Source organism: Histomonas meleagridis, assembly GCF_020186115.1.
Source record: "Histomonas meleagridis strain 2922-C6/04-10x chromosome Unknown contig_6, whole genome shotgun sequence".
In the NCBI taxonomy this organism is placed as follows: domain Eukaryota; phylum Parabasalia; order Tritrichomonadida; family Dientamoebidae; genus Histomonas; species Histomonas meleagridis.
In genome coordinates, this window is record NW_027150902.1 from 502,645 (window position 1) to 520,988 (window position 18,344).

An 18,344-nucleotide genomic window follows, 5' to 3' on the forward strand; every position below is an offset into this window, starting at 1 on the left:
TGATATTATTTTAAATTAAAATTCAACATTAATGTTATTATCTCTCACTATGAATAAGTAAACAACACTTAATAATAGATAAATTCCACAGATTCAGAATAAACATGATCTTACCTTAAAATAAAAGAGCGATAACAATGTGGTACTATGGCCGAGTGGTCTAAGGCGATGGATTCAAGTCCCATTACCGAGAGGTGCGTGGGTTCGAACCCCACTGGTACCATTTTTTTCTAATTTTCACATATTAAAACTTGAAAGACTTCAAACATAAAATGAATTCAGCAATGAATGTAAACGATAAAATCAAATATACAACACCAAAATGTTGTAGAAAATTTTTGAAATAAAATTCCAGAAAGATATGCAAAAAAATTTGAAAAAAAAAAATTAATTGTACATTGCGAGTGAATTCATAATATTATCATATCATTTATTAGATTTATTAATATATACGAACATTATATATTTGATCAAAAAAATTATGTTAGAATATGAACAATGATATAAAAACTATATTTTAAAACTTCTTATTTTGGCTTTATATATCATTTTTATGCTTTTTGATCGTTTTTGCTCATAATAAACATTTTCATCTACAAATCAAATAATTCACTAAAATATTATAGTGCCATCAATCGGAATTTTGTTGTTTATTATAATAATAATATAATTTAAATTTAAAATAATATAATTTAATATGATTTAAAAAAATGAAATCAAAAGATTTCGACCTTATATTTTTGAGTGTAATTGATGATGAATCATAAAAATATTTGAGATAAATAATTAAGTATTTAACAAAGAGCATTAATAACTATAAATATTTTTTTGGTTTATAAATTAAAATTATAAATCTGTATTGTTAACAAAACAATATTTTTTCTGCGGCGACCGTTTTGAGTACAGGAAGACTGATTAATGACACTTTTGATATTTAATTGCTTTACATCACATTGTGGAAGCATGTTTTTATTATGTTTTCTTCTTACTTTTAAAGTTGTACGCTCAGACGAGGAGAAAGATTTCTGGGATGAACTATCAGATGATGAAGTTGTTGTAGAAGATAAAGTTGAAGGACAAATGTATGCCAAAGCAAGATTTAATTTACCAATTAAACGGAGGTTAAAACTATATCCTCAAGTTGCTAAAATTGTCTCGCGCCTACAGAATTGCGTTGGTTTTGAATTTATATATGAATCGCGTATTCCAAAATTGATATTTTTGGATTCAGAAGATTTTGCAGTTGAAACAATAGACGTTAGTAAGATGACAGAGGATGAAATTGTGGCTCTTCTGAATATTCGTGGCTTTAAAGATTTTACTCCTATCCCAAGCGAAAAGAAAATTCAAACCCAAAACGTAACAAAAGAAGTAGAAGACAATAATACAACAAAGGAAGCTGAAGTAATCAATACAACTAAAGAGGTGAAAGATAACAACACAACAAAGGAAATAGATGTTGAAAGCGCAACAAAAGAAACCGAAGCTAAAAATGAAAAAGAGGAAGATGGACAACAAAAATTAACAAAGGAAGAGGAAGATGGACAACAAAAAGTAACAAAGGAAGCCGATGATAAAAACGAAGCTGAGGAAATTGAAGATAGGCCACTTTAATATATATAATCCTGTTGCATTATAAATTCAAAATTTTCCATTCTAAAACATAAATTGTTTAAATATTTTTAAGGAATAAGTTAAAAAAAATTGTAAGATCTAAATAATTTCAAAAATTGATTTATTTCTATTATTAACTTAATAAATATATATATTTCAGTTCTCTCCCGTAGTGTAATGGTTAGCACATGGGACTTTGAATCCCGGGACGGAGGTTCGATTCCTCCCGGGAGAACTAATTTTTTCGTTTTTATTAGTGCTTGTTTTATATTCATGATTCTTGCTCTAATTTTTTATACCATTAAAACACCAAAATATTTCTCTTCTGATTATCAAAGTTCACCAGATACTGATTTGTACAGCGTTTCACCTGAGTTTTCTTCTTCCAAAAAAAATATTATTGGGGAATCTATCCATATATCCAATTGTATTTTCCATGATGTTCATTCCATCATGCATGGCACGTCTGGTGGTTGCGGGGGTGCATTATTTGTTGAATATTCGCAACTTATCCTTAATAATTCCAATTTTAGCGAATGTTTAGCAACTTCAGGAGGATCAATAGCATTATTTTCAAGTAGCTTTATATGCTTAAACTCTAATTTTAATAATTCACTTGCTTTTGTCCAAGGAGGAAGCATTGCTATTGACAATAGCAACACATTTTCCAATTTTGTTTTTATGAAAGGAACCAATTTTTACTCTTCTATATCACTTGGACTTAATGGAGCCATTCATATCAAAAGTACTTCTGATATTCTTATTGATCATTGTCAATTTGAAAACTGTCATTCATCACTCTCTGGTGGTGCTCTTGGGATTGAATCCTCATTAGCACTTATTTTTAGCTGTTCTTTTATTAATAATACATGTGAATCAACAATCAATAAATTTAATTATGATCCCACCAAATCATCACAAAGTTCATTTTTTCCAAGAGGCGGAGGATCCATTGTATTTTATAATACATCTGAGCATTATTCTTCGTTTAATATTATGTTTAATGGGAATCTTAATGTTTCATTCTCCACGCAAGACTGTTGTTTTATAAATAATTCTTGTGCTAATGGATATAAAGGTTATGATATATTACTTTTTGGTGATGTTTTTTATCAGTCGAGTAATGATCGGTTTTTAAATGAGTTTACAAATTCGATTTTATTTGTTGATCGACAAATAAATGAAAGTAATTTTCTCTCTATTAATTCACGTTTTTATTCTGATGATATTTTTGAAGAATTAACAAATAATAGTGGTTGTTTAATTCGTTATGATAATGAATCTTTATATCATTTTTTTGAACAGTATAAAACAATTTCATTTTTAACGCAAACTATAACACGTACATTAACTGGCGAAGATGAACCAGTTTATATATCAGATACATATATAGTTGATAAAAAAATTCAGTTTTCAAGTATATATCCGACATATATACCGACGTTACCTACATATAACATGACAACTGTTACAATGTTTTCACGTTCTATTTGTACAGTTCCAATTTATTTCTCACTTACATTTTCTCCATCAAACACATTTTTCGATTCGAGATATACAAGAACTTTAACATTAACATTAACTGTTTCGATTTCTTTATCGAACATTTATTCGAATTTCTTTTCTTATATATTTACGAACTTTGTTACAAAAGTTTTCTCATATTATATTACAAATGATAATTCATTTATAGAGGTTGCAAGTCTTTTAGTGACTTTCGGTACTTCTTATTATTACACAGAATATTATTATGCTTCCGAGGTATATTTCTATTTTTTCACGAATTCTTATGTGTTCTTTATAATAAATGACAAATCAAAATTTGCAATATCACAAAAAATGTTGTTTAATATCATTTTGTCTATCTTTACGCTAATTCTTTTGGGAGTTGGAATGATTTATTTGTTAATTCAAAGAAAAAGGGGGCTAAGATTGTATGATAAAAATGAATTCTATGAAAAGACAAGCGATTTTGACCTACAGATTGGTACAGATGTTTTAAACGAAGACGGAATTTGATGAATTTCATATTCATTTTGTTTTTATATAAATTAAAAATTATGTTAATTTTGTTTATTAAAAATATTTTTTAAAATATTTGATTGCTGTGTTTATTTTATAATCAAAATGTGAAATGACGATAATTTAAAATATGCCAAATCGGAGTGCCCCGTTTTACCCACAAAAAAACGTTTAGAAGCGGTTTTTTGTGGCCATAATCCTCCTTTGTTACCCTGGGCTTCTTCGTTGATTTCAGGCTTCTAAGGATGGGACAAAAATGTGGAAGAAGCAAGCGAGTACTCTAGTGAGGATTGCAAACCTTGTTCCACAAATTTTGATTTTTTAATAATTTTGTAATTCAACTAAATAATTAAAATTAAATTTTAATGGATATCTAGAGTTGTGCTTAGTCCAAACTAGTTGAAATTCTTTTCAACTAAAATGATTTTTGTGTTATTAAAAATCATTGATTTCACACACATCTGAGAATTCTTTTAAATTCGTTATCCTAGTCAGTGTGCTAAGAGTAACAACACTCACATATCCAAAAAACTTTCGCATTTTGACGGAAATTTGGTGGCAAATGGCATTTGTCAATTTGACTGTACCTCGTTTCATTTCGTGCGTTTAAAACCGTAAATTCTTTGGAATTTATTGAGAATAAAAGTGAAGTTCAACCAAATGGAGCAAAATCAGAAGAAGCTCAGCGAGGACGACCTTAAATCGCTTGATCCTTTGTCCTCACCCAAAAGCACAAAAAGGAGATTTGAAGTTAAAGTAATTGGAAAAGCGAAGAAAATTAATTCAATGGATCAATTAAACTTTTCTTCTTTACAGGATAACAAAAAGGTCGTTAAGAAAGGAAGGTTTTCTATTTGCTTTCATAGTCAAAATATAAACAAAGATCCTATCAGAAATAAATACGAAGAATATGATTTTTTGGATTTGATTCCAAGAAATATATCAACACAAACCATCGAGAAGCAAGCTCCTCTCGTTCCACTCAACTGAAAATATCTCATCAATAATTTTTCAATATTTCTTTTTCACTCCTAAACGCTACATTTAGATCGTTATTTTTTAACGAATTGTTTAGGTAAAAATGTATTTTTTTTAATAAATGAAATATTTCAAAAATTTCATGTGATGAAGAATCGTTGTGATGCATCACAATTTTAACGGTCGATGACAGTTATCGTTTTGTTAAAATCTTTTGACTAAAAATGTACATTAGCTGTTTCTTCTTTCTTATCGCATATCGTTTGTGTGATACTTCATCACAAGCATTTGATGAAGCTACGGCAACACTAACCATATCAGTTCCAGATGATTTTACTGATGATTATAAAGATTTAACCAAATATGTTATAATCAAGGAAGGGATTGAAGAAATTCCATCCCATGCATTTTACCAATGGAATTTGTTAAGTACTGTAGAAATTGGGAATTCTGTCAAAATTATTGGTGCTTTTTCATTTGGATCATGTGACAATTTGTCACAAATTACTTTTGGCAACAGTGTTGAATTAATTGAAAACAGTGCGTTTATTTTATGTAATAATTTAACAAAAATAATTCTACCAAATTCAGTTACCACAATTGAAGATAGTGTTTTTTATAAATGTTATTCATTATCATATATTCAATTATCAGAATCATTAAGTAAAATTGGTGATTTAGCTTTTAGTTATACTTCAATAAAAAATATTACAATTCCAAAATCAGTTACTACTATTGGCTTAAGTTCATTTATATCATGTGCACAACTTGAATTTATTAATGTGGAAGAAGGAAATCAGAATTTTGCTAATTATGGAAATACAGGAATTCTTTATGATAAAGATATTACAACTCTTGTTTATTATCCTGAAGCACTTCAATATGAAACATTTGAAATACCAAGCACAGTTACACTCATTGGTTCATATGGATTTTATTCGAGTAAACTTAAAAATATCACAATTCCAGACACAATTATTACAATTGGAAATTATGTATTTTCTAATAATAATAATTTATTATCAATAATTATTGGTGAAAATGTCAAAACAATTGGATGGGAAGCATTTGCATCCTGTGAATCACTTAAAGAAATAATAATTCCGAATTCTGTTATCACAATTGGAATTAAAGCATTTTGTCGATGTTTAAACTTAACTAAAATTGTTATTGGTAATAAAGTCGAAACAATTGAATATGGAGCATTTAGTGAATGTTCTTCACTCACTGATATATTAATTCCTTCATCAGTTAAGTCGATTGAAGAAGGAGTATTTTTAGCGTGTACCAAACTTAAATACATTAATGTAACTTCAGATAATTTATATTTTGCAAATAATGATAATGATGGAATTCTTTATGATAAAGATATCACAAGAATTATTAGTTATCCATGTGGTAATCAAAATGTAATATATAATATTCCGAATACAATTAAAATAATTGATTCTTATTCATTTTGTAGATGCTTATTAAGAAATATTACAATTCCTAATTCAGTATATGAAATAGGAGCTTATGCATTTAGTTATGATGATAATCTTTTGGATGGACAAATTAATGGATGTGTAACAAATTTTGGAACAAATGCGTTTTTCTCATGCCAAAATTTAAAGACATTTAAATTTAGTGAAAGTTCAATATTAATCGGTAAGTTTGCATTTGCTTTATGTTATTCATTAACAGATATTATAATTCCAAATTCAATTTCATACATAGGCGATTATGCATTTCGTTTTTGTATTAGTTTAAAGAGTATTAATATTCCAAATTCATTAACATCAATTGCTGATAATACATTTTATTCATGTTATTCATTAACAGAAATCGAAATACCAAATTCAGTTAATTCGATTTTGGATAGTGCATTTTATAGTTGTTCTTCATTAAAACAAATAAAATTATCAAATTTATTGACTGAAATTGGTGTTTATGTATTTTATAATTGTTCTTCTTTAATTAATATTACACTTCCTGAGTCAATTACTTCCATTCAATTGTATGCATTTGGATTATGTACGAAATTAGAATCAATTGTACTTGATAAAAATGTTAAGACAATTGGACTTTATGCATTTGTCGATTGTAAATCACTTAAATGTATTTATTTTTATGGTGAATCAGAGCCTGATATCATAACGTCTGCTTTCGACGGTATTAATACTTCTTATGTAATGACATATGGATCTTATGAAGGCGACAAATTCGGTCCTTTGGATGTAGTAAAAGGAACAACAATTGATGAATGCGCACCTTTAATATTACCAACGTTCACACAAACGAATACTTATTCGAATACTTTTACAAAAACATTCACGAAATCAAATACATTTGCTAAATCAAATGTTTTCACACAATCAAATGTGTTTAATAATTCGCTTACATTTACTAATGAAAACACAGACAAAAAAGAAAATAATAATAGAGCTATAGCTGCAATTACTTTAACTATAACAATTGTCATAGCGATAATTTTGGTGGTAATTCTTATAATCCGTAGGAGAAGAAATAATGGTGAAGAAAATAAAGAAATTGAAGTTGAGTTAATGAATCATGATGACTTAATATTCGCTGAAAATAACGTAAATGAATAAATAACAAATGGAATCAATTTTTGAGGTGTTCCAATAAAAAACGATAGAATGACATGCTCAGAAATTCTCTATCGTCGTTATTCGATTGAAATTTCGTCTTTGAAAAGTGTCTATCGTCGTTATTCGATTGAAATTTCAGTTGATCGTGTTCAAAAACCGTCGTTTTTTGAGGGGTTTTCAATATTCAAACGAATATTATCCGTTGGCAATGAACAACCAGGAGCAAGAAAATGTGGAATCAATTGACAGACATATACTAAGGCGTTACGAAATCATTCAAAAAATTGGGAAAGGAGCTTATGGAATAGTTTGGCGTGCAATGGATAAACAAACACAAAAAGTTGTTGCATTAAAAAAAATATTTAGTGCTTTCCAAAATGCAACGGATGCACAACGCACTTACAGAGAAATAACATTTCTTAGGCAGTTACGTAATCACCCATGTATTGTCAATCTTTTAGCAGTTCATAGGGCAGAAAATGATTCTGACATATATCTTGTTTTTGAATGTCTTGAAACTGATGTCCATGCGGTAATCAGAGCCAAAATTCTTTTAGATGTCCATCATCGATATATTTTTTGGCAACTTTTATGTGCTCTTAAATATATTCATTCAGCAGGTCTTATTCACAGAGACATTAAACCATCAAATCTTCTAATCAGTAGTGATGCTTCCATTAAGGTCTGTGATTTTGGTCTTGCTCGAGCCTATAACATTGATGTCCCCAATGATGATCTTACTGATTATATCGCAACTCGATGGTACAGAGCCCCTGAAATTCTTTTTGGATCAAGTTCATATACCACCGCTGTCGATATGTGGGCTGCTGGATGTATTTTAGCCGAACTTGTAAGTGGACGACCACTTTTTCCAGGCACATCAACAATGGATCAACTCGAAAGAGTCATTGCCTTTTCAGGTCCTCCATCAGCCACCGATATTGAGAGTATGGACTCATCATTTACCCAAACAATGTTATCCAATCTATCATATTCAAAGCCTCGTTTTGTTCTCGAGGAAAAACTTGAAGGTGCTCCATCAGATGCAATTGACTTAATAAAACAATTGATTGCATTTAACCCAAATAACAGACCAACAGCTGCGCAATGTCTTTTTCATCCTTATGTCGCGCAATTTCATAATCCGGCGAAAGAACCATTGGCTAAAGAAATGATAAAAATGGCATTAAATGATTCGGAAAGACATTCGTTAAGAGAATATAGAACACAAATTTATAAAGAGGCAGTGACACCTTTAGAAGGATCTGGAAGAAGATCAAGGTCAACAGTGCACAAAGTTGTTTATAGTGCTGGTGCAAAGCTTTGATTGTTTGTTTAAAACGAAGTCAATAAATAGAATTAACCGTGTATTTTTTTGATCTTGTTAATACATTAATAGTTAAAAAAAATACAATTTTATATAACAAACTTTTCAATGTTATCAATAATTATCCATCCGAAAATCCAAATAAAATATTTAAAGTTCCATTTTTGTAACAGATATTAAAGGTTTTCATTTGTTTCATGTAATAATTCGGAAAAAATTTATATCAGCGGAAAATTATTTTAATTGAATCATATGTTAACCTTCAATCTTTTTTTGCTTTGGTGAGGACCAACAAAACCAAAAAATATATTTAATTAGATAATTAATAATTTTTGTTATGACAACAAATTCATGATGTAACTGTATTTGAGGTTAAACAATTCATGTCTGATGTAGAGGATACAACAAAAAGTAATGAGCCCCGGCCATTTTTTCTTGAATTGATAATAAAAATTTATATTTATGATGAATAGTTAACATTAATGATGTATAATGAATATTGATAATAAATATATAGAATATATGAAGAATATTAATGATGTATAATGATCATTAATGATATCTGATAAATAAAGTGAGTATTAATGGTAAATATATAGATTACTTCATGAATATGATCAATATTTTATTATAAACATATAAAATACATGATGAATATATATATTGATACTAATATTCAAAAAATCTATTTTAAAAATGTGATTTTTATTTAAATTTTAGTCGGTCTTATATAAAGATCCATAAAAATGTAACGGAATTTTATACTTCAGTTTCATTATAAAAAGGTAATTTTTCGAAATAACAATAAATGGCTTATTTGTCCACAACTGTTCCAATAAATTAATTACTTGCGAATAACGGTTATAGTTCAGCTGTCATGTGATTAGAACCAGTTTTTGAATCAATTATTTCAAACGAACCGAAATTCGGGCGGTTATTGCATCTTTTGAACAGACCTTGTAAATTTTTTTAAAAGAAAGAAAAAAATGGGTCAAAGCATTTCAGCCTTTTTACCTAGTTTCAACCGGAATACTTCAAATAACCCCAATTCTACAAACGACTTTTTTGAAGTTGGTTTTGATGAATTAATCCTTGGATCTGAATTCAATTCAGAAGCAGTTCCAAAAACAGTCGAACCAATTGATTTTCCGGATGAGAAAACGGTGGTAGACTTGATGCTGGATCCGGCTGTTTTTGCGTCAATAGATAATGTTGAAGATGCTTGGAAAACTATATTAACATCACTTTTTATTGGCCCTGAAAGTAGCAAACCTATTGCATATCAAATGCTTCTTGCTTTAATTCGATTTACAAAAGATCGGCCAATCTCTTATTATGCTGATGAAGAGACCAGAAGGAATGCAATTTTTGAAAGTTCACTCCTTGAAATCAACAATGCTCTCCGATTTCTTGGCAGATTTGATCCAAATCCCAAAGTTCAAGTTTCAATAGAAAGCATCACAAATGAAGAATCAGCACTTTCAGCTATTCCTAAAATCACACATCCCATTTATCCACATCCCCAATTATACAAAGTAGCCAATTTAATTCAACCAATTCTTAATACCAAGATGAACATTCCATTACTTCAATCATTATTAAACTGGGGCTTTTTATCACACGACATGAATGCCATTATTATATCATTACGTAAACTTGCAGAGCTATCGATGACAGACAAAAAGACATCGATCACCATTAATTTCGATATCAATGAAATACTTAATACGATATCATTCAATCATTGTTTGTTTCATTTTCAGCGTAACTTTCTTGGCTCATTAGAATTAAAAGATTATGAAATTGCTGATCATTTTATGCCATCAATTGGATCCGATGGGATGAATATATATTTATCATGTGGCAGTAAAATCAAAACAATTTCATTATCAAAGAACATCATTAATCAAGACTTACGATTTAAGACGACATTTAAAGTAAGTATCCCAACTAAAGAACGACCATTATCATCAATGACTGTTTGTATTGATTATATGGTTATTACAGGTCCATTTGCATCCAAACCTTATATTTATAAATTATCGAATTTCGAACAAGTTAAAAATATAACATATGAAACAGTAGCAGGCGCACGATTCTCAGCGAAAATATCTTCACCACTTACAAGTGATGGTAAATATATTTATTGTTTAAAGAAAGAAACAGTTAATGTCTTTTCGATACAAAATGATAAAATTTATTTCCATCGATCGATAGCATTAAAACATTTAAATACCGAATTAAGAGAACCTTATTCATCTAAATTAATACCAAAAGAACCATATAAATTCCCTGTCTTTTGTAATGGTATTATATTTACGATATTATTATCGAAAGAAGTTAATAATAAATCGTTTTATATAGCTAGAAGTTTCTCTATGATCGATGGTCATCATATTATTGATAATGAATTCACACAGAATTTTGGTATTTGCGCATTTTGTTATGATCCTTGGAATTCAGTTGTATGGGAATTAATTTCAGGTAAAACATTTTGTTTAGTTAAATATCAAGATACATGTCCAAAACCTTTATGGCTAAGTGGTATTACACCAGAGAAATGTGGATTAATGTTAGGTGATTTACGTAAAGATTTAACAAAATCTCAATCATCAGTATCTATAGTTAATGGAATCCTTAATTTCATACATTATTATTCATTATATTTCCATGGAAGTTCAATTAAATCATTGTTATATCGTCATGATGCTAATACTGTTTTAACAGCACAATTCTTTTGTCAAACTACAATGGAATTAATTAATAATATTGTTGATGTTATTAATTTTTTAATTGATATTTATCTTAAAAAGAATCCATATCAAAAACAAAACCTTGAATATGGACTTTTAGGTTTACTTAATTTATTAGATTATAATTTATCTAATTTCCATACAAGAGTTATAGATAATGATACATTTACTATTGGTGATGTTAGTAATGTAGTTAATTGTTTATATGATATTATTCATAAAGAAGAATTAAAGTTCTTAAGTAAAGCTGTAGCATTTACAATATCAAATTCATTTTCAATTATCTTTAATCAACCTTCAGATAAAACTTCTACATTATTCTTATATGCTTATGAACAAATGCCTACTGAAATATCATATTTCTTAATTAATAATGCAAATTTATTACCGCAATATGCTTATTCATTAAATTTCGAACATGTTCGTAAAGTATTTTCACCAATATTAAGTAAAATGGCAAATAAAAATACTGATTTAAAGAAAATCCAATTTGAATTATTACATACATATTTAAGAAATGTAATGATTGAAATGAAAAGAGTTTATGCTGAATTCCAAACAGGATTTTCACCAAAAGAACAATTTTTAAGTGATTCATTTTCTTCTTTTTGTAGTATTATATGTGAAGAAAGTATTTCATATATATCTAATATGCAAAATAGTTATCAAGAAGATAAATTTAAGTTTTCACCTTTTATTCGTTTATTAAATAAATGGATTATATTAATTGAACCAATGACACAATATTCTCGAGCTTCAATTGAAGTTGCATCTAAAGTTCAACCATTATTTAATACATTTTCTGAAAAAATTCCAACTTTAAATATAGGACCTATGAATATTAATCCTTCAAAAGGATTTTCTTATATATATTTATTGTTTTTCGAATTGTTTTCTTTATTTGCAGATTTCATTTCTGCTCTTTTAGATGGAGGTACTGAATTAAGAAAAGCAGAGAAATATTTATGGTTCATTAATTCTACACCACCTGATTTAAAGCCTAAGAACATTAATGATTTTTATCAAAAATTATTTGTAACTAAAGATTTCCAAGTTCAAAATAATGAAAATCAAGAAGAAAATTTCTTAAATTCATTTTTAGAATTAGAAGAATCAAAACAAATCCAAAAGTTAATGGATTATTTATATAAGAAAGTTCCTGATCGATTTAAGAAGAAAGTTTTACCAGAAGAACGAAAACTTGAGAAAGTTATAATTTGTGCATTTATTAAACAACTTAAAATTGTTTCCGACTTTATGACATTTTCGAATGAAGTTAATAATGATAATAATCCAACTATACCACATTCGATTAAACAAATAATGGATACGTTATATAAAATTAGACGTTCAATTCAACGATCTAAACAAGAAACATTACAATTTAAATCATTATGTGAAGAAAGTTCTACACCACTTAAACCAGAGAAATTATCACAAAACATAGATTTATATTTAGAAGAAATGGCTAAGAAATCCTTATTATTAATATCTATTAATCAAGATAATAATGATAATACAATAAGTAATATTGAGAATTTAATTACAAGTAATTTAACAACTGATAATTATTTCGAAATTATTGAATCTGTACGACTTTCTAGAAAACATATTACTACAGGTATAGGATTTTTGAATTTAATGATTAGAAATAATAAAGATAAAATATGTTCATCATATTTAATTGATCGATTCTCATCAAATGGTTTAATTATATCATTTTTATCGACATTAAATTCTTCGGCTAAAACAGAAGGGTTACGTTTAATATTAGAATTATTAGGTTTAGTTCGTTCATTAATTTCTGGATCAGAAAGTGATATATCAGTAAGTTCATTATTAGTTTTATTTGCTACATTAACATTAGCATTATCTAAATTATCAATTGATTTAATATATGAACAATTAAAGACTTTAATCGAACAATTATTTGCACATTCAAATGATTATTCTAAAAAACATTTTAAGTCATTTATTTCATTTATAGTATCTGATATTATGATAATAGCATCACAAAATCAAGAATCAGATATTGAAAAATTATCACAAATCTTTGATTTAACTAAGAATATATATGATAAAGATAATTTATTATCTAATTTATCAATATATCGATTATTATGTTCATCTAAAATGAAAATTCCATGTGAAATTGAAGAAATATTTTCATTAATACGTAAATGTAAACCTAAATTCTTTCATAATACTGTATCATTAATTTATGAAATGTTATTATTACAAAGTCAAGATGAACGATTATTAACAATACATAAAATTTTAACAATTATTGGTAAAACTGTTACAGGTGATTCATCTGATTTTATGAAAGATATTAAACCTTATTCAATAGATAGTAAACCAGGTGATATCTGTAAATCTAATGAATCAATATTAAGTGGAGTTAATGAATTAATACAAATATGTCGTAAATTATTACAATGTAAAGATGATATAATATTTAAACAAATTATTGAATATGTTTTATTAAAGAATTCACCTAGTAATGATATAAAGAAAGAAGAATTAAATTCCGAAAAATTTGATATTTTTGATGATAAAATTTATTTATTTGCTACATTTTCGATTTTATCTAATACAATAGAATCTATACATGAAGGAGGTTTAATTAAAGAAATTGATTCTAATAATGTATATTATATCTCGAAAATTAATTTTAAGACTAAATCTTATTCAGTCTGGAAATTACCTATATTAAATAATTCTACAAAAATTGTTTTACCATTTTCTAATTCATTTACACCTATTTCTATTATGCCATTTACTTATTCATTATATCCACAATATCAATTCTTATTCCCTTATTTCTCTAAATATTTAATAAATTATGAACCTAAAAATACATTTGAATCAACATTATCATTCTTAGTATTATCTTCATTACAAGAATATTCGAAAGAACAAACATTTTTAATTGAGTTTTTACAATATATTAATTTAATTGATATTAAATCATTTACATTTTCTAATACATTACCATTATTTAAGATAATATTAAAGAGTAATTTATTACAAAATAATGGAAACTTCTTTACTAATGTAACAAATCCACATTTTATTAATTTCTCATTAAATGGTATAAATTATCCTTCAAGAATTACTAATAATACATTATTTTCTTCTATAAATTCTATGTTTGTTACTACACCTATACCTAAAGATAATATGATACGATGTCATTTTAAAGATATTTCTAATTTAACATTTAAATTCGGTGCATTTTGTCCTACAATATATGAATCAGGAATGAATTATTTAGATTTAGATATAATAAATGGTAAATTTGGTAAAAAGAAAATCGAAGAAATCGAAATTGTTTATGATAAGAATGAAGGTACATCTATTATATTAGATGATATAGTTATTCGACAAATGAAACCAGTTGAAAATCCAATTTGTTTCTTTGTAATTCTTCGAGCTAATAATGAACTTAAATATATATTAACTGATTCTTCTTCATTACAAACACCTTTAACAGGTAAAGTAATCTTTAAACGTAACAAACCTAATCTTAATAACTTAAATTCATTTAAACCTTTATATACAACTAATACAAAAGTTCATATTAATTTTAATGATTTCATGAAAGTTAATCTTAAATATATTCAACATCCTATGGATCCAATTGGTGAATTTATATCTGATTCATTATTTGTCTGTGATAATCGTATCACTTCAAGATTAAGTCCAAGTTTAACTATTAATCCAGATCCTGCCCTACAAAACATGAGTCCAATCTTTCCTAATTTACAATCAGAATCAGTATATCAAACTAAACAATTAACATATCAAGACATTACTCAAATATTTGTAAATACAGATCCAGAAACATCACAAATTTCATATTCATTTAATTATATTACTACATCACAAATCCGTAATTCAGGTGAAATTATTCTTAATGATAAAATAATAAATAGTACAATATTACCTTATTTCACTTTAACTAATTTCCCTTCAATGCCATTAGAAATCACTAATTTCTTATCTTTAGGTTATTCTTCTCGAATATCAAATGAAACTAAAAATTATTTATTATTACAATGTTTAAATACACCATCAATACCAATTGAACAAATATTAACAACATTTAATATTAACTTACCAAACTTAATACAATTTTTCTTATCTTTATTATTATATATTGAACCTATAAATCATAATTTATTATTATCTACAGGTTCACCAATTAATTTCTCACATAATGTATTAAATCCTGATGTACAACCTAAGAATTCTTCATTACATAGTCATAAGTCAACTATTAATCGAATCTTAGATTATATTACACAAAATAATCTTGAAGAACAATTTGCAGAAGAATGGTCAACAATATTAAAGAATCAAATTAATAATGTAAATTGTCATTTTTGTCAACCAGATCATTATGAAGCTATTATGAAGACATCTAAACCATCACTTAAAACATTTCATTTTATTCGTAATAATATTAATGGTTGGATAATCTTTCAAGCAGAATTATCTCATTCAACACTTACAAAATTTAGTGTTAATAATCAACAAATGAATAAAATTATAAATTATGTACCAGAGAATTCAATTAAAATTGATATTGAACAAAATAATGTTACAATTATATCAATACCTATTAAAAATACAAATGAAAACTTAAATGGTACATTTTATGAAATGATAATTTCATTTAAATATTTCATTCATTATATTAAATTAAATATGGAAAAAATCTCTAAGAAATTCCAAACTTATCGTAAAGAAGCATTTATTCATTTATTTAATTCATTAATAGCTAAATCACCATATTTTGTAATGTTTAAGAAAGATATATTTGATTTTGTTCGTTATATGTTACCAATTGGTTCATCTGATTTAGAACCTAATTTTGTAAAATTAATTAATTTATTTAATGCTTATTATTCACAAGATGCAAATGTTAAACAATTCTTATATGAATTACAAATCATTTGGGATGAACGAGTATTATTACCATTAAAGAGTTTTTATCCTGAATTCCTTACAGAAACAGATAAACAAGAAATTAAAGCACTTAATAATCCTACATTTGGTTTACCTTCAGATCCTTATAAAGCTGTTATCTTTAAACAAGATTCATCTAAATATTTACAAATCATTAAACGTGTAATGCCATTCCATCAAAGACTTCAAGGTTATTCATTCCATTTAGTTATTCGAGATTGGGGTAATTTCACAAAGAAATATCCTCCATTTACTACAAAATTAATTAATTCGAAACGAATGCAAATTGATTTTAATTTTTATAACCCTCAAAAAATTACAGTATTATTTAATAGTGACATGAGTCATGTTAATTTATATTATTCTACATCACGTAATATGGTTGATAAATTATTATTCCAAAATAATGTATCATTTCCAATTACTAAAGGTACAATTTATTTCGAAATAATGGGAGAAAAAACATTTGATCAATCACGATTTATAATTATTAGTAATGATGATATTCAACTTGAACAATTTTTGTTGGATTATAGAGATCGATTTATTTCGGATATTTCTTATTTATTAAATATGTGGGATATTCGATCTGATCATATAATAATGAAACAAATACCTCTTAATGAATATAATTCTATTGATTTAAAGTTTAGTATATTGGATAATATTAAAATATTCTTAATTCCAACATTAAATATTCCAATGAATTTAATATTAATTCGAACAAGATTATTATTAATATTAAATTGGTTAATCATAAAAGAATATGTTGACTTCGAAAATGACGCAATATTAAATCAATTAATTATATCAGTACCAACTGAAGTTAAAATAGGCAAATTCAAACAATTAATTGGTAGTTATAATAATAATTATCAACCTGATCTAACAGTAGATCGTAAAACTGGTGGTAACATTCGAATCGGTGTTAATAATAACTTATCACAAACTATAATGAACCAAATGACAAGACAATATAATTCATTAGGTGTAAACAAGTTCCGTAACCCTGATTGTAGACCTTGGCATGTTCGAATGATTGGCGAACAAGGTATAGATGCTGGTGGTCCTGCGCGTGAATTAGTTACTGAAATCGCATTAGATTTAATGTGTCCTTTATGTGGTTTAGTAACACCAATTCCAAATGCTGTGAATCAAATTGGTACTTTAAGAGATTATATGATACCTGTACCGAATCCTTTACAAAATAATAGAATTATGGACCAATATAAATTCGCTGGAGCTTTCATAGCAATTTGTGTTAGAACTGGTTTAGTACAACAATTGAATTTCCCGCCTTTGGTTTGGAATTATTTGATGACTGGTAATATAACAATTGAAGAGATATATGAAATTGATGAGAATTATAAAATTTTAATACAAAGCTTACAAGAGGCTAAACAAACTTTGTCAAACGCTGAATTTAACTCAAGATTCCAATTAAAATTCGTTATTAAAAACGCATATGGAAAAGAAATGCCATTAAACGCTAGAGGAAAAACAACGGCGGTTACGCTCTCAAATTGCAGTGAATTCATCTCGTTGTCAAATGAATTTAGATTGAATGAATTGAAGCCATACTTAGAAAAAATGAGAGCAGGTTTGTGGGAGAATTTCGGTTGCAGCGCACCAAAATATTTGAATTGGATCGACTTAGAATTTTTGGCTTGCGGTGAAAAAGAAATTTCATTGACTACTTTACGAAAAGTGACACAATTCTTGGATATTCAAAGACAACAACAAGAATGGTTCTGGGAAGTGGTAGAAGGATTTACACCAGAACAATTATCTAAGTTATTAAGGTTCTCAACAGGTAGAGTTAGATTACCTCCACAAATTCGTGATGGTGATCACTTCTTAATTATTGATGGTATAGGTACAAGAGATATGTTGCCTACTTCCTCCACTTGCTTCCATAAATTACATATGCCGCCTTATTCATCATTTGAGAAAATGAAACAAATGATATCAGTGGCAATCGAATTTACAGGTACTTTTGAAAATGAGTAAAAAATTCTTTTCTGCAAATAAAACTTTTTATCAATAATAATAAGTGGAATATAATTTGCAAAATAACTTTTT

At 27.1% G+C, this 18,344-nt stretch overlaps 3 protein-coding genes across 3 annotated transcripts; all 3 read left to right on the top strand.

Moving 5' to 3' along the window:
• Window positions 1–963: 963 nt before the first annotated feature.
• Window positions 964–1,614, top strand: GO595_008000 (uncharacterized protein; the record flags this gene model as incomplete). Its single annotated transcript, XM_067921527.1, has 1 exon — window positions 964–1,614. One exon carries the CDS (start codon window positions 964–966, stop codon window positions 1,612–1,614), a length of 651 nt encoding a protein of 216 aa, XP_067771834.1.
• A 5,913-nt stretch (window positions 1,615–7,527) lies between these two features.
• On the top strand, window positions 7,528–8,535 carry GO595_008001 (CMGC family protein kinase; the record flags this gene model as incomplete). Its single annotated transcript, XM_067921528.1, has 1 exon — window positions 7,528–8,535. The coding sequence occupies one exon, from the start codon at window positions 7,528–7,530 to the stop codon at window positions 8,533–8,535; it is 1,008 nt and encodes a 335-aa protein (XP_067771835.1).
• Window positions 8,536–17,216: 8,681 nt separating this feature from the next.
• GO595_008002 (putative E3 ubiquitin-protein ligase HERC1) lies at window positions 17,217–18,272 on the top strand (the record flags this gene model as incomplete). The annotated part of the gene is made up of 1 exon (XM_067921529.1): window positions 17,217–18,272. The coding sequence occupies one exon, from the start codon at window positions 17,217–17,219 to the stop codon at window positions 18,270–18,272; it is 1,056 nt and encodes a 351-aa protein (XP_067771836.1).
• Between the last annotated feature and the right edge of the window lie 72 nt (window positions 18,273–18,344).